General features: G+C 63.3%; 1 protein-coding gene across 1 annotated transcript in view; it reads left to right on the top strand.

The window, feature by feature from the left end:
• The window catches only part of LOC118554338 (obscurin-like), a 130,689-nt gene that overhangs the window by 62,260 nt on the left and 45,551 nt on the right, over positions 1-22,878 (top strand). The window contains exons 18-44 of the mRNA XM_078067712.1: positions 1,504-1,779; positions 2,695-2,979; positions 3,175-3,441; positions 3,588-3,857; positions 4,605-4,871; positions 5,059-5,325; positions 5,524-5,636; positions 5,753-5,906; positions 6,070-6,231; positions 6,321-6,425; positions 7,210-7,476; positions 7,574-7,843; positions 7,951-8,217; positions 8,302-8,568; positions 8,674-8,940; positions 10,537-10,809; positions 11,251-11,517; positions 11,659-11,925; positions 14,156-14,428; positions 14,724-14,990; positions 15,681-15,947; positions 16,035-16,298; positions 16,617-16,880; positions 19,717-19,980; positions 20,556-20,819; positions 21,998-22,261; positions 22,601-22,864. Coding sequence (XP_077923838.1) covers positions 1,504-1,779; positions 2,695-2,979; positions 3,175-3,441; positions 3,588-3,857; positions 4,605-4,871; positions 5,059-5,325; positions 5,524-5,636; positions 5,753-5,906; positions 6,070-6,231; positions 6,321-6,425; positions 7,210-7,476; positions 7,574-7,843; positions 7,951-8,217; positions 8,302-8,568; positions 8,674-8,940; positions 10,537-10,809; positions 11,251-11,517; positions 11,659-11,925; positions 14,156-14,428; positions 14,724-14,990; positions 15,681-15,947; positions 16,035-16,298; positions 16,617-16,880; positions 19,717-19,980; positions 20,556-20,819; positions 21,998-22,261; positions 22,601-22,864 — 6,702 coding nt within the window. The remainder of the gene's footprint in view (positions 1-1,503; positions 1,780-2,694; positions 2,980-3,174; positions 3,442-3,587; positions 3,858-4,604; positions 4,872-5,058; positions 5,326-5,523; positions 5,637-5,752; positions 5,907-6,069; positions 6,232-6,320; positions 6,426-7,209; positions 7,477-7,573; positions 7,844-7,950; positions 8,218-8,301; positions 8,569-8,673; positions 8,941-10,536; positions 10,810-11,250; positions 11,518-11,658; positions 11,926-14,155; positions 14,429-14,723; positions 14,991-15,680; positions 15,948-16,034; positions 16,299-16,616; positions 16,881-19,716; positions 19,981-20,555; positions 20,820-21,997; positions 22,262-22,600; positions 22,865-22,878) is intronic.

The following is a 22,878-nucleotide window of genomic DNA, read 5'->3' as shown; positions in this document are numbered from 1 at the left end:
TGCAAGAGAGTTTGGATGGGAACGTGTACATGGGAGGTTTGGGTATACTTGTGCTCTGTGACTGGTGTTCCAAGCGATGGTCCCCACTTAGGAGAGCTCACGCAGAGCAGTCACAGAATGTGTGGTCCCCACCTGGAATATCCCACGTGGAGCAGTGATAGAATGTCTGGTCCACAGCTGAACAAACCACCTGGAGCAGTGGTAGAATATATTGTCCCACCTTGACTAGCCCATGTGGTGCAGTGATAGAATGAATGGTCCCACCTGGAACCGCCCACATGGAGCAGTAATAGAATTGTGGTCCATATGGTGGAGCAGAGATAGAATCTCTCCTCCCCACCTGAACAGCCCACCTGGAGCAGTGGTAGAATATATTGTCCCATTGGGACAGCCCAGGTGGAGTAAGGATAGAATGTGTGATCCCCACCGGGAACAGTCCAGGTGGAGCACTGGTAGAATGTGTGGCTCCCACCTGGAACAGCCCAGGAGAATCAATGACAGCATGTAAGGTCCCTGCCTGGAGCAGACCAGGTGAGCATTGATAGAATGTATGGTCCCTCCAGGAACAGCCCACGTGGAGCAGTGATAGAATGTATGTTCCCTACCAGGCATGTCCCATGTAGAGCAGAGATAGAATGTCTGGTCCCCACCTGAACAGCCCACCTGGAGCAGTGGTAGAATATATTGTCCCAGCTGGGACAGCCCACGTGGAGCAGTGATAGAATGTATGGTCCCACCTTGAACAGCCCACGTGGAGCAGTGATAGACTGTATGGTCCCCCCAGGGACAGCACACGTGGAGCAGTGGTATGATGTGTGGTCCCCACCTGGAACAGCCTATGTGGATCAGTGATAGAATGTTATGTCCCCACCAAGCATGGCCCATGTAGAGCAGAGATAGAATGTCTGGTCCCCACTTGGAACAGCCCACGGTTAGCAGTGATAGAATGTGTGGTCCTGTATGGTGACTAACATAACATCATAAAATTAAATTATAAAAACAAAAGAATGTGTGGTCCCACCTGGAACAGACCTCATGGAGGAGAGATAGACTGTATGGTCCATACCAGGGACAGTCCAGGTGGAGCAGTGATAGACTGTATGGTCCCACCGGGAAGAGCACTCGTGGAGGAGTGGTAGAATGTAGGGTCCTCACTAGGTCAGCCAACATAGAGCTTGAACACTCCATGCAGAGCAGTGAGAGAATGTATGTTCTCCCACGCACAGTGTTGATCAGATGGGTCCATAGATTGTGTTACTCATTGTCAAGAAGCCAGTTGGGGTTTCCAGACCACGCTGCGGATGCAGAGCCTGTGAGGTGACTGCTCTGCGTGAGCTCTCCTAAGTGGAGACTATCACTTAAAACACCAGTAACAGAGCAATACCCAAACCTCCCATGTACACGTTTAGGTCCCCTGCCTCCCTCTTTGGTCTTTCTTCCCCCAGTGTTACCTTCCTAACGTACATGGTGTCTTTGATCGAGTGCATCCCTCTCTGTCCCCAGAGCCCTCTGTGGTGTTTGCCAAGGAGCAGCCAGCACGCAGGGAGGTGCAGGCCAAGGCGGGGGCCAGCGCCACCCTGAGCTGTGAGGTGGCCCAGGCCCAGACAGAGGTGACGTGGTACAAGGATGGGAAGAAGCTGAGTGCGAGCTCCAAAGTGCACGTGGAGGCCAAGGGCTGCGGCAGGCGGCTGGTGGCGCAGCAGGTGGGCAAGGCGGACGCTGGGGAGTACAGCTGTGAGGCCGGGGGCCAGAAGGTGTCCTTCCACCTGGATGTGGCAGGTGCGTGTCAGTTTGGGCAGAGGGCATAAGCTCCTGAGAAATCAGGAAATGAGCCCTCTTGGACAGGGTGGGGGACAGGTGTGTGTTGTATCTGTGTTGGGTTCTCTGTTGATCTGCCCAGCCCAGGGCTCTGTCCTCTGCCCAGGTCCTTGGATTGGAGAACACTCACCGCAGCCCTTCTTGTGGGTTGTTCTGGGCATCTGTTTCCCCAGGCTTCTCCCTTATATGCCACAGCCCCACTTCAACTAGCACGGAACCTGCCACTGAGGCTTTCTTGGGTACCTGCAGGCTGCTAGGGCCTGTGGTGTGTGGCAGCGACTGTTCTTTGTCTAGGGTTGGTGAGCAGATACGTTTCCCATTTTAAATCCCCCTTGGGCCGCTGCGGAGCCTCACTTGAGGGGCTTTGGCCTTGGGATCCTGATTGTCCAGCTGTCCTTTCGTCAGCCCTGTGGCCTTGCCCTTGCTCGGATGCCCATCCTGGCCTGGGCCTGGGCCAGGCTGTCCTCTCCTGCCTCCCCTCCTGGGCCTGCTCCCCGATGCCCTTCTGTAATGTGGACCCAGGCCCCAGGCTGTGGCAGGGTCCCTTAACTGCCTGCTTCCCACTCTCTGCAGTATCTGCTCATGGGGCCATCTTCGCTGGCGGGCAGGGGTCTTGGGCTCTCAGCTCTTGGCCCCCAGGCTGTGGCCCCAGGGGGCTCCTCCTGGCTGCCCTTTCTGGCCTCTGGACGCCTGGATGGTGGCTGCCAGGTGGCATGGTCTGCTCAGCAGAGAGACGGAAGTGGGGCAGTTGTAGGGCAATGGGAGTTTGGGGTGGCCCCATTTCAGGTCTTCTCCCACAGTGTGGCTCCTCGGTGGGATGGGGCCCAGGCCAGGAATGCAAGGGCCCTGCTCTTATGCCCACTGACCTCCCCCCAGAGCCGGAGCCTGAACCCCCCGCCCTGGAGAGACCTGGCCGCAGGGAGCCTCTGGTGGTCAGGGAGCATGAGGACATTGTCCTGACTGCCACGCGGGCTACACCCTGTGTGGCCACGGTGACGTGGCTCAAGGACGGTGTTGAGATTCGCCGAAGCAAGCGGCACCAAACGGCCAGTCTGGGGGACACCCACACCCTGACCATCCACAGCGCGCAAACCCTGGACAGCGCGGTCTACAGCTGCCGTGTGGACGCAGAGGTGCAGGATTTCCCCGTGCAGGTGGAAGGTCAGCAGGGCTGGGGGCGGTCCTCTGGGAACCCCGTGTGTGCGGGGGGAGGGCGCAGGACGGGGGTGTCCCCCGTGAGGTCGTGCAGGCAGCATCCCTGCGCGGAACCAGAGGGGGACTCAGGGCGCACGACTGCTGGGCACAGAGCTTGTCCCCGGCCGGAGCCCTGCAGCTGATGCCCCTCCCGTCCTGCAGAGGTGGCCGCCAAATTCTGCCGGCCCCTGGAGCCCGTGAGCGGGGAGCTGGGCGGCGCAGTGACGCTGGTTTGCGAGCTGAGCCCGCCCCAGGCCGAGGTCATGTGGCGCTGCGGGAGCACGCAGCTCCGGGCTGGCAAACGCTTCCAGATTGAAGCCGCGGGGCCCCGGCGCTCGCTCACCGTGTCGGGCCTGCGGCTGGAGGATGCGGGGGAGTACGCGTGTGAGACACGTGACGACCGCACCAGCGCGCAGCTGACCGTCAGCAGTAAGCCGCGGAGAGGCGCGCGGGTGGGCGGGCAGTCGGGCGGGGCGCACCTGGGCGGCTGCCTGGAGGAGGTGTCCTTCTCCACGCCTGCAGGGCGGGGCCTCTGCCTCTCCCACCTGCCTCTCAAGCAAAACCCCTGTCCGCAGCCCCCCGCACGGTCAAGTTCACGGCTGCGTTGAGCGCCGTGGTGGCGGAGGAAGGCCGCGAGGCCACCTTCCAGTGCGTGGTGTCCCCCGGCGATGCGGCAGTCACGTGGTTCCGGGACGGCGCCTTGCTGCAGCCCAGTGAGAAGTTTCTCATAGCGCAGAGTGGCGCCGGCCACAGCCTGACTATCTCCGGCCTGACCCTGGAGGATGCTGGCGAGATCACTGCAGAGGCTGAGGGTGTCAAGTCCTCGGCTGCTCTTCGGGTGCGAGGTGCGTGGATGGGGCCGCGGGGAGGGCCTCCCCGTGGGCTGGTTCCCTGGCGGCCTTCTGATGCTGGCCTGGGTCCAGCTGGTCTGGGTGATCTGGAGGCTGCACAAAGGAGACTCGGGTGGGGCCCAGGGGCTGGGTAGCTGCTCGGAAGGGGACAAAGTAAACTCCCACAAGGGGCATCTGGTTGGGGAGTGGGCAGAGGTTGAGGCTGTCCAGTGAGGCTTCCTGGAGGAGGCATCCCAAGCCAAGCCCCATGGATGGAAGTGGAGTTGGCAGCCAGTGCAAGCACCTTCTGGGGAGAACATGGCAGAGCCTGGGACGGGGAGGCCCACTGGTGCCATGCTTTTCATTCCTTGATGTGGAGTGTCCAGGGTCTCCTTAAGGCTGGTGCGGCAGGTCTGGGGGCTCAGTCTGGTGCACCAGCTCCCCGAGACCCGCTGTTGGTGGTCATGGGCCACACTTAGGAGTGCCAGGCACTTTGCCTGGTTGGGCTGTTGGGAGCAGGGGAGCAGGAGATGAGAGGCGTGCTGAGGAAGGAGCAGCCTCCCAGAGCCTCAGCTTCCTCCTGTGTGACTGGACCTGTGCAGGTGCAGGGCTGGGCCCAGCTTGGAGGCGGAATGTGAGGTCGTGGTGGGGAGCAGCTGTGCCCGGTGGGGGGAGGGAGGGCGGGGGGAGGAAGGGCCCTCGAGCTCTGGCTCTTTCAAGAGTGGCAGTGACTGCGGTGACCTCCCTTGCTTGCGACCCCAGAGGCTCCGGTGCTGTTCAGAAAGAAGCTGGAACCCCAGACGGTGGAAGAGCGGAGCTCAGTGACCATGGAAGTGGAGCTGACGCGGCCGTGGCCTGAGGTCAAGTGGACACGGAATGCAGTAGCCCTGGCGCCAGGCAAGAACGTGGAGATTCACGCGGAGAGCACCAGTCACCGCTTGGTTCTGCGCTGCGTGGGTTTCTCGGACCGTGGCTTCTATGGGTGCGAGACTCCGGACGACAAGACACAGGCCAAGCTCACCGTGGAAAGTGAGCAGCAGCTGGACCTGGGGGTCGGGCATCTAGGAAGGAGGAGGGAGGGGGAGGGCGGTGGATATCCCCCTGGAGGGGCAGGCCCTGGGGGTAAGGAAGGGGTGTGCCTTTCCCCCCTGGACAGCTGGCCTGCGGGCTAAGGTGTCCGTGCACGGCTCACCCCTGCCCTTGCGTGTGTGCCCAGTGCGCCAGGTCCGGCTGGTCCGGGGCCTGCAGGCCGCGGAGGCTTGGGAGCAGGGTGCCGTCAGCATGGAGGTGAAGCTGTCACATGACCACGTGGAGGGCAGCTGGACGCGTGATGGCCTGCGGCTGCAGCCAGGGCCCACCTGCCAGCTAGCCGTGCATGGCCCCATTCACACCCTCACGCTGCTGGAGCTGCGGCCGCAGGACAGCGGCCTCATCGCCTTCAAAGCCGAGGGGGTGCACACGTCTGCGCAGCTTATGGTCACCGGTGCGTGGGCGTGCGTGGGACCCGCTGCAGAGGGCACCCACCTCTGTCCCCAAGGTGGCCTGGGGAGGCAGGCGGGGTCATGGTCGTGGAATCCTGGGGGCAGGGCACTGGGTCTCGCCCCTAGAATCAGCTGTGTGATACCGCCCGGCTCAGACCTCTCCTGGCCCTGCTCTCACCTTCCCCCTCCTGCCCACCTAGAGCTGCCTGTGAGGTTCAGCCGCCCCCTGCAGGACATGGTGGCCACCGAGAAGGACAAGGTGACCCTGGAATGTGAGCTGTCGCGCCCCAACGTGGATGTGCGCTGGCTGAAGGTGCCTCCCTCCCCCCGGAGTCCTCTGGCTGCCCTTACCTCTCACGGGTGCCTGGCAGGCGAGGGGCTGCTCTGTGGGGCAGTCCCAGCACCTGACCCGACCTCATCCCTCCTCAGGACGGTGTGGAGCTGCGGGTGGGCAAGACAGTGGGCATGGTGGCCCAGGGTGCGTGTCGGAGTCTCATCATTTACCGGTGTGAGCTCGGGGACCAGGGCGTGTACGTGTGTGATGCCCACGACGCTCAGAGCTCAGCCTCCCTGAAGGTGCAAGGTGGGCAGATTAGGGGTCAGAACCTCCTGGCCTCCCCACATTCCCCAGCCAGGTGCTTAGCCCCCTGGCTGCCCTGCCCTGTACCCGTCAGCAGTCTGGGCAGGAGGGGGGAAGGGGCAGCTCCGTGTGTCCAGGTACGACAAGGCCCTGCTTGTTACCCCAGGTCGCAAGGTTCAGATCGTGAGGCCCCTGGAGGATGTGGAGGTGATGGAGAAGGAGGGTGCCACATTCTCCTGTGAGGTCTCTCTGGACGAGGTGCCGGCCCAGTGGTTTTGGGAGGGCAGTAAGCTTCGGCCCAGTGACAATGTGCGCATCCGCCAGGAAGGTGCGATATTGGGCAGGCTGCGGGAGGGCACGTCCTCCTCCTGTCCCCAGGCCCTCCTCCCCCCAGTACTGAGTGACCTGTGTTCCCAGGAAGGAAATACACTCTCATCTACCGGAGGGTCCTGGCAGAAGATGCAGGGGAGATCAGATTTGTTGCCGAAAGTGCAGAATCGCGAGCGGAGCTCCGAGTGAAAGGTGAGGGAGCCCAGAGGGGGGTCTGTGCTGGGCAGTGTGTGGGTGAACACACACGTTTTGGGCCTTCCAAGGGCTGACAGTCCGCTGTCCCAGGAAAGGCTGGGGTGCCCCAGGCCCTTCTTGGGAGGAGGACAGCAATGACCCAGAAGGAGGAGAGGGAGGTGTTGCCTCCTCAGCAGGAGGACAGGGGTCTGGGAGAGGCCGCTCCGGGTATGAGGGCTCAGGGTCTCCTTGTTGAAAATGGAGGCAGCAGTAAACCGTTCCTCTTCCTGGGACCGTGGCAAGTGCTGGAGAGGTGGCGAGGGCAGGTGGCACCCTGGCAGGTGGCGAGCGTCAGCCCTTAACTGGTGGCCTTGGTGACAGTGAGGGCATCGAGGAGGGAGGATCTGCGGCAAGGGGGGCGGGCTAAGGCATAGGGGGCTTGGATTGGCTTTATGCAGGGGTGTGCCAGGCGGGCGCAGGGTGTGGTGTGGGGAAATGTGGCAAGGCGGGCATGTGTGGGGGCAGGGGTGTGCCGAAGGAGCTTGCGAAGGGCCAGGGGCACGCATGTGGGTGCGCTCAGCTTCCTCCTGGCCAGCGGTGTGCAGTGGGTCCCAGAGAAGCCCGAGGGGGACACTCGGGGTAGCCGTCCGCTGGACAGGGAAGGGGCCAGCGCGGGCTGTTCTGCCCGAGGGCGGTGGCCCAGCCTGCTGGTAGAAGGCCGCAGAGGCAGAGCGCCCAGACCGAGGTGGGGGTGGGGTTTCGGAGCCCTGAGCACCCCCAACCGCCCCGGCCACACCCACAGAGCTCCCGGTGGCCATCCTGCGCCCGCTGCGGGACAAGATAGCCATGGAGAAGCACCGCGGCGTGCTGGAGTGCCAGATGTCTCGCGCCAGCGCGCAGGTGCAGTGGTTCAAGGGCCCCGTGGAGCTGCGGCCCGGGCCCAAGTATGAGATGGTCAGTGACGGCCTCTACCGGAAGCTAATCATCAAGGATGTGCAGCCCGAGGACGAGGACACCTACACCTGCGATGCTGGGGACGTGAAGACCAGCGCCCAGTTCTTCGTGGAAGGTGCGGGCCGCGCGGTGCGGGCGCCTCCCCCGAGTCCCGGTGGTGGTGAGCGGCCCTCCCAGCGGGACCGCGCCGGTGACCAGCGTCTCCCCCACAGAGCAATCCATCACCATCGTGCGCGGCCTGCAGGACGTCACGGTGATGGAGCCCGCCCCCGCCTGGTTCGAGTGTGAGACGTCCATTCCGTCGGTGCGGCCGCCCAAGTGGCTCCTGGGAAAGACGGTGCTGCGGGCCGGGGCCGACGTGGCCACGGAGCAGGAAGGCACGGTGCACCGCCTGACGCTGCGGCGCACCTGCTCCACCATGACGGGGCCCGTTCACTTCACCATCGGCAAGTCGCGTTCCACCGCGCGCCTGGTAGTTTCAGGTGAGCGCTCGGTCCGCGGCTGGCTGCCGCTGGAGCTGGCCCAGGGCGCGGGTAGGACGCCGGGGTCCCTCCGTCGCCGCAGCGCCGCCCTCTCCCCTTCCCCGCAGACATCCCCATGGTGCTCACGCGGCCGCTGGAGCCCAAGGCGGGGCGCGAGCAGCAGTCGGTGGTCCTGTCCTGCGACTTCAGGCCATCCCCCAAGGCCGTGCAGTGGTACAAGGAGGACACGCCGTTGGCGCCCTCTGAGAAGTTCAAGATGAGGCTGGAGGGCCACATGGCGGAGCTGCGCATCCTCCGCCTCACGCCCGCGGACGCGGGCCTCTACCGCTGCCAGGCCGGCAGCGCCCAGAGCAGCGCTGCGGTCACCGTGGAAGGTACGGAGGGCGCACGGGGCCCTGGGAGGGTCTCTGGGGGAGGCGCCAGCGCGGGTGCTGAGCGGCGCGCTCTGCTCCGGGCAGCGCACGAGGTCACAGTGACGCAGCCGATGCAGGACGCAGAAGTCACGGAGGAGGGCCGGGCCTGTTTCTCGTGCGAGCTGTCCCATGAGGACGAGGAGGTGGAGTGGTCGCTCAACGGCACGCCTCTGTACAGCGACAGCTTCCATGAGGTCGCCCACGAGGGCCGGCGCCACACGCTGGTGCTGAAGCGGGTTCGGCGGGCGGACGCGGGCACCGTGCGCGCCCGCTCCCCCAAGGTGTCGGCCACTGCCCGCCTGGAGGTCAAAGGTGAGAAGTCCCTGCGGGGCCCTTGGGGTTCCCCAGGGAGGGGTGCGGGGCTCTCGGCAGGCCGGACGGAGTGGCGCTCGCTCACCTGCCCACACTCGCCCCCAGCCAAGCCGGTGGTGTTCCTGAAGGCTCTGGATGATGTGTCCGCGGAGGAGCGGGGCACGCTGACCCTGCAGTGCGAGGTCTCGGACCCCCAGGCCCGCGTGGTGTGGCGAAAGGACAGCGTGGAGCTGGGCCCCAGCGACAAGTACGACTTCCTGCACACGGCGGGCACGCGCGGGCTCGTGGTGCATGACCTGCGCCGGGACGACACCGGCCTCTACACTTGCAGCGTGGGCTCCGAGGAGACCCGCGCCAGAGTCAGTGTGCACGGTGCGTGGCGCTGGGAGAGCTCCCGGGGGCGTGGCCTGCTCCGGGGGCGGGGGCGGGTCTAGGGGGCGGGGCCGGTCCTAGGGGCGGGGCCGGGGGCGGCCGGGCCCAGGGGGTGGGGTCAGTCCCAGGGGGTGGAGCCGTTTCCCGGGATGGGGGAGGTTCTGGGGGGCGGGGGCGTGAACGGGTCTGGGTCCAGGGGGTGGAGCCGCGTCCAGGGGGCGGGGGTGGGGGTGGGCCCGGGGGTGGGGGCAGGGTCAGTTTCAGGGGGCGGAGCCTGTTCCAGGGGTGGGGGCGGGGTCAGTCCCGGGGGCGGAGCCGGGGGAGGTTCTGGGTCCAGGGGGCGGGTCCGGGTCCAGGGGCGGGTCTGGGTCCAGAGGGCGGGGGCGGATCCAGGGACGGAACCGGCTTCGGGGGGCGAGTCCGGGGGCGGGGCGGGTCTGCGTCCAGGGGGCAGGGGCGGGTCTGCGTCCAGGGGGCAGGGGCGGGATCGGTTTAAGGGGGCGGGGCCGGGGGCGGGTCTGGGTCCAGGGCGCGGGGGCGGATCCAGGGGCGGAACCGGTTTCAGGACGCGGGGCTGCTTCCAGCTTTCCGGGGCTGCCCCTGCTGGGGCTGCCCCTGCTCGGGGCCCAGCTCTTCTCCAAGGCCGGAGGCTGCCCTGCAGAGCTCTAGAGGTCAGGGCTGGCTCCTGGAGGAGCGGGCTTGATGGGATCCTGGGAGGCCCAGGTGCAGGCAGAGGGGTGAGGGACGGTAAGCAATTGTAGGACTGGGGACACTGAACTGGCCATGCTTGATAGAGTCTCAGGGGGCCAGGGATTCAACAGAGGCTGGAGACGGTCCCCCTGTGCCAGGGACTGTGTGTGGGCAGTTGCGGGGGCCACAGAGGGGTACAGTCAGGGTCACCGCGTGGGGGTGGTTGGTGGCAGAGGCCCAGATGTCGGGCATAGGATGCCCTGGAGGGACCCCCAGGCCCCAGGCAAAGCCTGGTGAAGGTGGTTGTTGGCAGGCCACGTTCTTGTTGGGTTGCCACATGGAACCACACCGTGGAGCCACACCGTAGGCCACCCAGCCATCAGGGCAGCATGGGCCCCCTCACCCCTGGGACGTCCCTCTCAGCCTGGGTCTGGCCTCCTGTGTGCACTGCTGTTCTGGCCCAGCTGCTCTGGTCCGGTTCTCCTTCGCGCGCGCACGCATGGCAGGCTTGCTGCCTGGTCACCCTGTGCGGGTTCCTGCTGGTCTGGTTGGGGTTTGAGGTGAGACAGGAAAGGGGGCAGGGCAGTGTGGTGAGTTTGTTCTAGAGCTGGATGGCCCTTTCATTTGGGGCTCCCATCCTTGCCCTGCTGGAGCATTCGAGCTGGTGACCGCTGTGGACAGGGCTTGTTCTCTAGCAGACAGGAAGTGACCACACTGGTTGGAACAGCTCTCCATGATGCGAACACCAGGGTTCAGCCAGCTGGAGGCATTTGCTGAGGGGGCAGCAGGCCCACCATGCCTGGGGCAGCTCCGGGCTCGACAGTGCCAGCCTCGGGGGCGGGGGGGGGGGGAGACTGGTGTCCAAGAGCCCGGCCTGGTACGACCGCCATCTCCTGTGGCCCACAGACCTGCACGTGGGCATCACCAAGAGGCTGAAGACGGTGGAGGTACTGGAAGGCCAGAGCTGCAGCTTTGAGTGTGTCCTGTCCCACGAGAACGCCGGCGATGTGGCCACATGGACAGTGGGTGGGAAGACGGCGGGTGGCTCGGGCCGCTTCCGGGCCACACGCCAGGGCCGCAAGTACACCCTGGCTGTCCAGGATGCTGCTCCTAGTGACGCTGGGGAGGTGGTGTTCTCCGTGCGGGACCTCACCTCCAAGGCCTCCCTCATTGTCCGAGGTGGGCACTGTGGGCAGGGCGGGATGGGGGTGGAGTGGGGCCTCGGCCGGGCCCTGGAGAGCTCCCCGGTTGGAGACCCAGAGATACCTGTTGGGGTGCTGGGGGGTTTAGTCATCTGAGGGAGCTCCCTCTGTAGGGTGAGACTGTCCAGACTCCGGGCAGAAGCAGGGTTTCTGGTCTCTGGTGTGTGGTCTGACCACTGTGGGATCCTCCAGGCTCGCGGCTCACTGAGCTGGCAAAATTGCCACGCTTTGCGTCCCGGGGCTCTGAACGATGCTGCGGTGTGAGAGTCTGTGGTCTCGTGTCTCCTCTCCCCAGCCCCTCCCTCGTGACCACGGGGACTCCTGATTCCCAGGGCCCTGTGCCCACCTGCCCTTTCCTCACCCTGAGCACGGCTGGGGCCTGGCCGGGGCTCACGGGGGACTGCTCTGCTCTCTTCAGAGAGGCCAGTGCATATCACGAAGCCGCTGGAAGGCCAGCGGGCCGCTGCGGGCGAGGATGTGGTGCTGAGCTGCGAGCTGTCTCGGGCCGGCGCCCCGGTGCGCTGGCTGAGGGCTGGGAAGGCCATTCGCGAGAGTCAGAAGTATGACCTGGTCACGGAAGGCACTCGGGCCATGCTGGTGGTCCGTGCGGTCTCACCCAAGGACTCAGGCGAATACACGTGTGAGACAGAGGCTTCCAAGAGCACAGCGAGCCTCCTTGTGGAAGGTGACCCCACAAGAGACCCAGGGATGGGTCCCCATGGCCTCGGCAGGGGAGCTGCCCATGGTGGGGGCCGGTCCCTGTCCCGAGGGGCCGGCATGGGGTCTGAGCAGCCCTCAACCCCCCTCCTTCCCACCCCCTTCCCAGAAAAGGCAAACCGGTTCACAGAGGAGCTGGCCGATCTGCAGGCGGAGGAGAAGGGCACGGCCGTGTTCGTGTGTAAGACAGAGCTTCCCGCAGCCACGGTGACCTGGCGCAAGGGCCTCGCGGACCTGCGTGCCTCAAGGAAGTACACCCCCAGCCAGGAGGGCCTGACCTTGAAGCTCACCATCAGTGCCCTGGACAAGGCAGACACTGACACTTACAGCTGTGACATTGGCCGGGCCTGTTCACAGGCCCGGCTCCTGGTGCAAGGTGAGGCCTGGCGCCGTGCTGGCCTGCGCCGTGGTTAGCTGTGAACTTTGTTTAAGGGGGCTTGGAGGCCCTCGGAGACCAGCCTGTTTCCCTATCCGCGGGAGTTGGGCCTGGGTGGTCTCGTCTCTGAGACCCTGCTGGGGGGACCTGGTGTGAATTCATGCAGTCATGTGCTGAGAGCCCTTTCTGTGTGCTGGCGTGAGCCTGGTCCCCATACGGGGGCTCCGTGGGGATTGCGCACGGAGTGCGTGGCCCGGCCCCACATGGGAGCTCCGCGGGGATTGTGCACGGGGTGTGTGGCCCGGCCCCCACATGGGGGCTCCGAGAGGATTGCGCACGGGGTGCGTGGCCCGGCCCCCACACGGGGGCTCCGCGGGGATTGGGCACGGGGTGCGTGGCCAGACCCCCACACGGGGGCTCCGCGGGGATTGGGCATGGGGTGCGTGGCCCGGCCCCCACACGGGGGCTCCGAGAGGATTGTGCACGGGGTGCGTGGCCAGGCCCCCACACGGGAGCTCCGCGGGGATTGGGCACGGGGTGCGTGGCCAGACCCCCACACGGGGGCTCCGAGAGGATTGCGCACAGGGTGCGTGGCCAGACCCCCCCACACACGGGGTCTCCGCGGGGATTGCGCACGGGGTGCGTGGCCCGGCCCCCACACGGGGCCTCCGAGAGGATTGCGCACGGGGTGCGTGGCCAGACCCCCACAAGGGGCCTCCGAGAGGATTGCGCACGGGGTGCGTGGCCCGGCCCCCACACGGGGGCTCCGAGAGGATTGCGCACGGGGTGTGTGGCCAGACCCCCACAAGGGGCCTCCGAGAGGATTGCGCACGGGGTGCGTGGCCCGGCCCCCACACGGGGGCTCCGAGAGGATTGCGCACGGGGTGCGTGGCCCGGCCCCCACACGGGGGCTCCGAGAGGATTGCGCACGGGGTGCGTGGCCAGACCCCCACACGGGGGCTCCGCGGGGATTGCGCACGGGGTGCGTGGCCAGACCCCCACACGGGGGCTCCGCGGGGATTGCGCACGGGGTGCGTGGCCAGACCCCCACACGGGGGCTCCGCGGGGATTGCGCACGGGGTGCGTGGCCCGGCCCCCACACGGGGGCTCCGCGGGGATTGCGCACGGGGTGCGTGGCCAGGCCCCCACACGGGGTCTCCGTGGGGATTGCGCACAGGGTGCGTGGCCTGCAGGCCTCCCGGGGTGAGGAGCAGTTGCACCTGCCGGGCACCCACCTCACAGATCGGGAGATGGGGGCCTGACGCAGGGTCCGTGGCCGGCCCAGGGTCTCAGGCACACCGGTGTCCCCGCAGAGCGGTGCACCGCCCTCCCAACGCCAGCGCCAGCGACCAGGGTCGGGGAAGTCCCTCCTGGGGGTGAGGGGTCTGTGCACAGGAAACAAGGAAAGAACAACAAAGACTTGCTGTTTTTTTCTCTGCTTTTCTGTGAGAACCAGCAGATGCAGTGACCTCACCCCAAACCACTCTGTGACTGCAGCAGAAACCATGCTCTGTAAGAAATTGGTACTCAGGCTTAATCCAAAAAATGTCAGTTAAAGTGAGCGTCACACGGTAGCAAAGCATTGTCCTCGGAGACAAGACACCGACGCGCCCGCCGGCGGTCCGGCCGGGGCCTTGGGTTTGGGCGCCGGTCTGCGGGTTTCCTAGTCCCCTCTGAAGGCGCCGCCCACCACGCGTTCCTTCCGTGGTCCCGCAGCTCTAAGGCCCCTGCAGGTGCAGGAGGAACCCGCGGGCAGAGTCCGTCGTAGTCGTTCGGACTTCTCTCTGAGCTGTCCCCGCATCTGCATCGGCAGCAGAAGTGGGGCTTTCCCCTAACAAGTCACGTGGCTCATCTTCCAAAGCGTTTGATTTAAATTTTAACACAGACACAACTCCATTGTCACAGTCCTGTTCCTTGTGTCCCTCCACGACTAGATGGCTTTCTGTGGCCTTGAGGGTGGATGTCGGCAGGTGAGGGGGCAGTTTGGTGACAGAGGACCTGCTGTGGCCCACGCGGTGTGCTCTGCAGAAGGACCCCAGATGCGGGTTTGGGGCTCACCAGTGAAGCGGAAACAAACACGGTGCCCCTCGCTGGTTCCTGGGTTTGTTGTCCTGAGCCCGTGAAAGCCACGTGCTTGCTCTGGCCGTGACCCATTTAGGTCTTGGGGAGTGCCCGTCTCCCTTAGCAGCTGGCTGCAGGGGACCCTGACTCGCCAGTCTATGCCCTGCAGGCCAGAGAGTGCTCATCACGGAGGATCTGGAGGACGTGGAGGTGCGCGAGGGCTGCTCAGCCACCTTCTCCTGCCGCATCTCCCCTGCCGACTACGGGCCGGTGCACTGGTTCTTGGACAAGACGCCCCTGCACCCCAATGAGCTCAATGAGATTGAGGTTCAGCCAGGTGGTTACCACGTGCTCACCCTGCGGCAGCTTGCTCTCAAGGACTCAGGCACCGTCCATTTCGAGGCAGGGGACCAGCGGGCCTCGGCCACCCTGCGGGTCACAGGTGGGCGGTGTGCTCAGCGCTGTGGTGGGGCCTGGTCCGTGGGGCTGAGGGTGCAGCCTTGTGGAGGGCAGATGCTGGCCATGCGCAGAGCATGGTCCTGGGGCTCATGGGGACGGTGCCCAGCCCGTGGGTCCCAGGGAGGTGGGGCTGTTGGAAGGTGATCATTGCACGTGGGGTGCAGAGGTGATCCCGCTGTCCCCGCAGTGTGGTCTGCGCCCCGCCAGGCCTGCCCCGTCCCCCCGCAGCCCCTGTGCAGCCCCACCCGAGGGTCCCGTGCCTCTCTGTGTACCTCCAGAAAAGCCAAGCGTCTTCTCCCGCGAGCTCACGGACGCTACAGTCACAGAGGGGGAGGATCTGAGCCTGGTCTGTGAGACCACCGCCCTGGACAGCCCCGTGCGCTGGACCAAGGACGGGAAGGCCCTGCGGCCATCAGCCCGTTGCCAGCTGAGCCAGGAGGGCCACCAGGCCCAGCTGGTCATTACCGGCGCCACCCTGCAGGACGGTGGGCGCTACAGGTGTGAGTCTGGGGGCTCCTGGAGCAGCTCCATTGTCAGGGTTCACGGTAAGTCCCCGGGCTCACACCCCTGTCTCAGGGTGGGGGGGCCTTCTGTCCATCTCCAGGGCTCCACTGCTTTGCTAGAGTCACCCCTCTTCTGTCCCCTCATCAGATGCGTGGTTCCTGCTTTGTTCCTGTGTCTTGTTTTCTGTGTTCCCCTGCTTCTGACTTGGCGCGTCTCCACCTATCTCAGCACGGGCCACGTAACAATTACCTCACACTGGGCACTAAGCAGCAGACATTGATGGTCTTCTCGTCCTGGAGGTGGGAAGCCCCAGGTCCAGGCGTGGGCGTGTCTGGATGCACTTCTCCCCGTGTCCCTGCATTGTCGTCTGTCTGTGTCCATCTCTTCTCACAAGAAGAGTTATGTAACTCGCAGGATTAGGTCGCATTTTACCTTAATTACCTCTGGAAAGACCCTCTCCAAAAACAGTCGTTCTGAGGTTCTGCGGGTTGGGGTATGAATTTGGGGGGTACAGTTCATGCTACTCTGCCCTTCTCTGCTCGCACCTGTTCGGCACCCCCTCCTGGAGGATGGAGTTTGGGGGATCGCTCTCCATAGCCCCCAGCGCGTAAAGGGCGAGGTGGGCCTGCCTGCGCCCTCTGGCTGCCGCGTCCCCAGCTGTCGTCAGCCATGGGGGCCCTCAGCTGGGATGCAGGAGGTGGGTGCTGAGCCGAGCCTGTGCCTGCCCACAGGACGGCCAGCACGCTTCCAGGAGGGGCTGAAGGACCTGGAGGTGCTGGAGGGCGGGGCTGCCACTCTGCGCTGCACGCTGTCCTCTGTGGCCACGCCCGTGGAGTGGCGCCGTGGAGACGAGGTTCTGCAGCCCGGAGGCAAGTACAGCTTGCGTCAGGAGGGCACTGTGCTGGAGCTGGTGGTCCGGGACCTGCGGCCCCAGGACAGTGGGCAGTACTCCTGCTGCTTCGGGGACCAGATGACCTTGGCCACACTCACTGTGAAGGGTAAGCATCCCTGCCTGCACTGCCCACGGGCCCCATTCATCCCTGTGGGAGGATGAAAATGACATTCTCTGTTGGGCCCTGTTGCAGCCCTGCCTGCTGAGTTCATAGGGAGACTGAGAAGCAAGGAGGCCACGGAAGGGGCCACGGCCACGCTGCACTGTGAGCTGAGCAAGGAGGCCCCTGTGGAGTGGAGGAAGGGGTCCAAGACCCTCAGAGCTGGTGACAGAGTCAGCCTGAAGCAGGATGGGGCCGTGTGTGAGCTGGAGATCCGTGGCCTGGCCGTGGCAGATGCCGGGGAGTACTCGTGCGTGTGCGGGCAGGAGAGGACGTCGGCCACACTGACCGTCAGGGGTAAAGACCGTGTGTGGCCAAGCAGAGCCGTGTTCTGGTGTCCAGTTGACTTCGTGACGTCCATCTGCTCTCAGTCTATGTTCGTGTTGTTTCTCTCCCACGTTCTCTTGGTGTGACCCTCCATCTGTCACTCCATGGAATCCCTCTCCCTCCGGGACTGTTGAGTGAACCATGAGAAGCCGCATCCCAGCCATTTCCCACCCCTTGGTCACTGCTGGTCCTATTGTCCTATGGGAGTCTGTCTTGTCCTCTGTCCTGACGTGTCCTGCCCCCAACAATCTCCAGAGAACCTGATGTTCTGTGTCTGAATTTTCTCAGCCCTGCCTGCTGAGTTCATAGGGAGACTGAGAAGCAAGGAGGCCACGGAAGGGGCCACGGCCACGCTGCACTGTGAGCTGAGCAAGGAGGCCCCTGTGGAGTGGAGGAAGGGGTCCGAGACCCTCAGAGCTGGGGACAGAGTCAGCCTGAAGCAGGATGGGGCCGTGTGTGAGCTGGAGATCCGTGGCCTGGCCGTGGCAGATGCCGGGGAGTACTCATGTGTGTGCGGGCAGGAGAGGACGTCGGCTACACTGACTGTCAGGGGTAAAGACCGTGTGTGGCCGTGTGGAGCAATGTCTCCATGTCCCAAAGCTGTGTCATGTCCTGTTGCTCTGCCCTGGTCACTGCATGGTCCTTGTGCCTTTCTGTGTGTCTCCTGCATCCTGCAGCATGAATCTCTGGGACCTCCTTGAGTGACGCTCATATTGGATAAACTGCAGAGAACAGGCCCTTCCTGCCCTCAAGGGGCATCCCGCAGTACAAACAGAATTATAGCCTTCTTGAGGCCTCTGAAGTGAGTGTGCCAGAGGAGGAACTGGGAAGTAGATTGAAGCTTGGCATTCAAGACAGGGTTACCAGGAGGCTGATTAAGGAGGAGAGCCAGGACACACATGTAGGGCCATGGGAGAGCTTTAGGGGGTGAAGTGTGGGTGGAAGTAAAGTCTAGGTATGGAGATGAAGTAGAGGCTTGTTGGATCTGGAGACAAGGTTTGTTGAGGTAAGTACGAAGGTTGAGGTGAGGTGAGTTGGGTGTGGAGCTGAGGTGAGGTGGGTGAGGAAGGTGAGGTGAGGTGGGTGTGGAAGGTAAGGTGAGGCGAGGTGGATGTGGAGTGAGGTGGATGTGGAGGTGAGATGAGGTGGATGAGGAAGGTAACATGAGGTGAGGTGGGTGTGGAGGTGAGGTGAGGTGGGTGAGGGAGGTGAGGTGAGTGTGGAGCTAAGGTGAGGTGGTTGAGGAGCTGAGGTGAGGTGGGTGTGGAGGTGAGGTGAGGTGGGTGAGGAGGTGAGGTGAGGTGAGTGAAGAGCTGCGGCAAGGTGAGATGGGTGAGGAGGTGAGGTGAGGTGGGTATGGTGGTGACTCGATGTTGGGGTTATGTGACAAGGTGAGGTGGGAGGTGAGGTTTGGGTGTAGAAGGAGGGGAAGGTCAGGAGTGCCTGACCCAGGAAGGCAGGTGAGTGTCCATGGTTGGGTGGGGGTCCACGTGGGGTGACTGGCAGGTGGCTTGGCTGTGCTCACAGCAGCCGTAGGAGGGTCGGTGGGGTATGTCAGACTGGGGTGGAACAGGATGCACAGGGAAGGGCAGGGTTGTGTCAGCTGGAGCAGGAGGGCTGGTCCGGGGGTCAGGGATGACAGGGCCGTGTCCTGTGGGGGTGGGGCTGGAGGAGGCAGGTGGGGGGTCCCTGTGCAGTGGGGCTGCCTCCTGCGGGGTGTCCTGCCCGCCATCCCCAGGGACCTTGCCTCCGATAGGCAGCCACGTTGCCAACTTTGTGTCTGTTGCTGTTCGTTCTCTTCTGGCTTGAGTTCATGGTCTGTGTCTGTCTGACCCTCCCAGGCCTGACCACCCCCATTCACAAAGGTCCTGAGGCCTGGGCAGGCGAAGGGAGAGGGGCCTTGTGCAGTGTTGTGAGGGTCCCAAGACCCTTGGGGATGCACAGGCCCTGACCATGGTGTGGCTGGTAGCTCCCTGGGCTGGGGCTGGGGTCCTCAGGGGTCCTTTTGGGGGTCTGGTCACTTCCTGCAGGGAAGCAGATGGGACAGGGCAGGATGAGGCCACCCACTGCATCCTGAAGTGGTCCCAGGAGCAAGGCCAGGCCCCTGTGCCACTCGAGCCATGTGAACAGGCACAGCATCTTTGCCAAGGAGGTACTGGGTGACCTCATGGGGGCATGGGCAGGGGGCCCAAGAGAGCCGGTTTTAGAAGTGCGGGTCGTAAGGACTCTTGCTGAAGGTGACAGGCCAGGAGGAGGGCAGCTCCTGTTTCTCTCAGCTGGGTGGTCCTTGCTCCTGTGGAGAATTTAGGGAGCCTGGTTCATGTCTCCTTCCTCAGCTATATCTGTCAGGATCACAAAATCACCACAATATAGGGAGCCACTGAGGGGCCCATGACCATGGTGTGATCTGAGTGGGGCAACTTGGGGTGTGTGGAGTAGAGGAAGGACTGGGGCCCTTGACTCTGGTATCAGGCTAGTCTGAGGCAGGACGGGCCATGGGAGATGCTGGAAGGTGTCCCCTGTGGGCCCTGTGGCCATTTCTGCATGTGTCCATGTCCTGAGGTGCGCTGAGGATGCCAGCTCCTCTGTCTCCTTGCTGGCCTGCATGCAGATGAGTTTAGGTCACTCTGTCCTCTGCTCCTACACACTGATTCTCCCACCTGTCTGTGTGTCCAGGCTTTGATTCCTAATTTGCTCCAGAATGTGTTTCTTTGTTGAATGCCCAAAACTGGACTCCTCATATTCCCCAGTCTGAGGTGCTCTGTCTCACCTTGACCCTCCCCAGCCCTTCCCCCCAAGTTCACCAAGGGCCTGAGGAAGGAAGAGGCCATGGAAGGGGCCACGGCCACGCTGCACTGTGAGCTGAGCAAGGCGACCCCTGTGGAGTGGAGGAAGGGGTCTGAGACCCTCAGAGCTGGGGACAGAGTCAGCCTGAGGCAGGATGGGACCGTGTGTGAGCTGGAGATCCGTGGCCTGGCCGGGGCAGATGCTGGGGAGTATTCGTGTGTGTGTGGACAGGAGAGGACATCGGCCATGCTGACCGTCAGGGGTAAAGAGCACGTGTGGCCGTGTGGACCTGTGGCTTGGTGTCTGCCCGTCGTCACTATGTCACCACCTTCCCTCTGTTAGACTGCGTGGACATCTGTGTCTCTCCAGCTGGGTCCCCCTGGGATCTCTGAGTCTCCATCTCTGTGTCCAGTATTTGTCCTGATGTTCATGTCCAGGCTCGTGTCTCCTCCTGGACCATTTGCCTCCTACCCCACCTGCGCTTCTTTCACTCATTCGTGTCCTGGTCCTCTGCAGTTTGTGTGGTACTTGTGGGTGTCTGGTCCTGGACACAGAGTCCCCAAGACAGTCTGATGTCTCCCTGATCCTTGGCTCTCCCCAGCCCTGCCTGCCAAGTTCACAAAAAGTCTGAAGACTGAGGAGGCCACAGAAGGGGCCACAGCCACGCTGAGCTGTGAGCTGAGCAAGTCAGCCCCTGTGCAGTGGAAGAAGGGGCCCGAGACCCTCAGAGCTGGGGACAGAGTCAGCCTGAGGCAGGATGGGACCGTGTGTGAGCTGGAGATCCGTGGCCTGGACGTGGCAGATGCTGGGGAGTATTCGTGTGTGTGCGGGCAGGAGAGGACATCAGCCACGCTGACAGTCAGGGGTAAAGACCCTCTGTGGCCACATGGGCCCCTGGCTTGGTGTCTGCCCGTCATCTCCCTGTCACCGCTTATTCTCTGTAGGATTTCGTGGGCATCTGTGTCTTCCCAACTGTGGTTTCCGCGTCTGTCCTGGATCGGGTGTCCTCATTCCGCAGCCGTCCTGATGTTAGTGTCCAGTCCTTTGTGCCCCTTGTTTCTGCAAGGCCATTTGCCTCCATCACTGTCTCTCTATGTGGGTCTCATTCACGCCATGGCCTTTGTAGTTGGTTTGATCCTTGTGTGTGTACCTGTCCTGGACGCAAGCCCCCCAGCAGCCTGCTGTTCTCTCTACTTGTTGGCTCTCCCCAGCCCTGGTGGCTGGAGTCATGCAAAGTATGAGGCCTGAGGAGCCACTGAAGAGGCCATGGCCACACTGGGCACAGGCCAGGCTGAGGGAAGCCACAGCCCACAGTGTGTGCTCAGCTCACCGAGCACGTGGCCCATGTCCACCTGGGTTTGTGTCTTCTCTGTGATGTTCGTGTCCTGTCCATGTGGTCAGAGACCGTGATTGTGTCTGTGTCTCTCTGACCCTCCGCAGCCCTGCCTGCCAAGTTCACCAAGGGCCTGAGGAAGGAAGAGGCCACGGAAGGGGCCACGGCCACGCTGCACTGTGAGCTGAGCAAGGCGGCCCCTGTGGAGTGGAGGAAGGGGTCTGAGACCCTCAGAGCTGGGGACAGAGTCAGCCTGAGGCAGGATGGGACCGTGTGTGAGCTGGAGATCCGTGGCCTGGCCGTGGCAGATGCTGGGGAGTATTCGTGTGTGTGTGGACAGGAGAGGACATCGGCCATGCTGACCGTCAGGGGTAAAGAGCACGTGTGGCCGTGTGGACCTGTGGCTTGGTGTCTGCCCGTCGTCACTATGTCACCACCTTCCCTCTGTTAGACTGCGTGGACATCTGTGTCTCTCCAGCTGGGTCCCCCTGGGATCTCTGAGTCTCCATCTCTGTGTCCAGTATTTGTCCTGATGTTCATGTCCAGGCTCGTGTCTCCTCCTGGACCATTTGCCTCCTACCCCACCTGCGCTTCTTTCACTCATTCGTGTCCTGGTCCTCTGCAGTTTGTGTGGTACTTGTGGGTGTCTGGTCCTGGACACAGAGTCCCCAAGACAGTCTGATGTCTCCCTGATCCTTGGCTCTCCCCAGCCCTGCCTGCCAAGTTCACAAAAAGTCTGAAGACTGAGGAGGCCACAGAAGGGGCCACGGCCACGCTGAGCTGTGAGCTGAGCAAGTCAGCCCCTGTGCAGTGGAAGAAGGGGCCCGAGACCCTCAGAGCTGGGGACAGAGTCAGCCTGAGGCAGGATGGGACCATGTGTGAGCTGGAGATCCGTGGCCTGGACGTGGCAGATGCTGGGGAGTATTCGTGTGTGTGCGGGCAGGAGAGGACATCAGCCACGCTGACAGTCAGGGGTAAAGACCCTCTGTGGCCACATGGGCCCCTGGCTTGGTGTCTGCCCGTCATCTCCCTGTCATCGCTTATTCTCTGTAGGATTTCGTGGGCATCTGTGTCTTCCCAACTGTGGTTTCCGCGTCTGTCCTGGATCGGGTGTCCTCATTCCGCAGCCGTCCTGATGTTAGTGTCCAGTCCTTTGTGCCCCTTGTTTCTGCAAGGCCATTTGCCTCCATCACTGTCTCTCTATGTGGGTCTCATTCACGCCATGGCCTTTGTAGTTGGTTTGATCCTTGTGTGTGTACCTGTCCTGGACGCAAGCCCCCCAGCAGCCTGCTGTTCTCTCTACTTGTTGGCTCTCCCCAGCCCTGGTGGCTGGAGTCATGCAAAGTATGAGGCCTGAGGAGCCACTGAAGAGGCCATGGCCACACTGGGCACAGGCCAGGCTGAGGGAAGCCACAGCCCACAGTGTGTGCTCAGCTCACCGAGCACGTGGCCCATGTCCACCTGGGTTTGTGTCTTCTCTGTGATGTTCGTGTCCTGTCCATGTGGTCAGAGACCGTGATTGTGTCTGTGTCTCTCTGACCCTCCGCAGCCCTGCCTGCCAAGTTCACCAAGGGCCTGAGGAAGGAAGAGGCCACGGAAGGGGCCACGGCCACGCTGCACTGTGAGCTGAGCAAGGCGGCCCCTGTGGAGTGGAGGAAGGGGTCTGAGACCCTCAGAGCTGGGGACAGAGTCAGCCTGAGGCAGGATGGGACCGTGTGTGAGCTGGAGATCCGTGGCCTGGCCGGGGCAGATGCTGGGGAGTATTCGTGTGTGTGTGGACAGGAGAGGACATCGGCCATGCTGACCGTCAGGGGTAAAGAGCACGTGTGGCCGTGTGGACCTGTGGCTTGGTGTCTGCCCGTCGTCACTATGTCACCACCTTCCCTCTGTTAGACTGCGTGGACATCTGTGTCTCTCCAGCTGGGTCCCCCTGGGATCTCTGAGTCTCCATCTCTGTGTCCAGTATTTGTCCTGATGTTCATGTCCAGGCTCGTGTCTCCTCCTGGACCATTTGCCTCCTACCCCACCTGCGCTTCTTTCACTCATTCGTGTCCTGGTCCTCTGCAGTTTGTATGGTACTTGTGGGTGTCTGGTCCTGGACACAGAGTCCCCAAGACAGTCTGATGTCTCCCTGATCCTTGGCTCTCCCCAGCCCTGCCTGCCAAGTTCACAAAAAGTCTGAAGACTGAGGAGGCCACAGAAGGGGCCACGGCCACGCTGAGCTGTGAGCTGAGCAAGTCAGCCCCTGTGCAGTGGAAGAAGGGGCCCGAGACCCTCAGAGCTGGGGACAGAGTCAGCCTGAGGCAGGATGGGACCGTGTGTGAGCTGGAGATCCGTGGCCTGGACGTGGCAGATGCTGGGGAGTATTCGTGTGTGTGCGGGCAGGAGAGGACATCAGCCACGCTGACAGTCAGGGGTAAAGACCCTCTG

The sequence above is a fragment of the Halichoerus grypus genome, chromosome 2 (assembly GCF_964656455.1).
Source record: "Halichoerus grypus chromosome 2, mHalGry1.hap1.1, whole genome shotgun sequence".
NCBI lineage: Eukaryota > Metazoa > Chordata > Mammalia > Carnivora > Phocidae > Halichoerus > Halichoerus grypus.
This window is presented reverse-complemented; position numbering and strand designations above follow the sequence as displayed.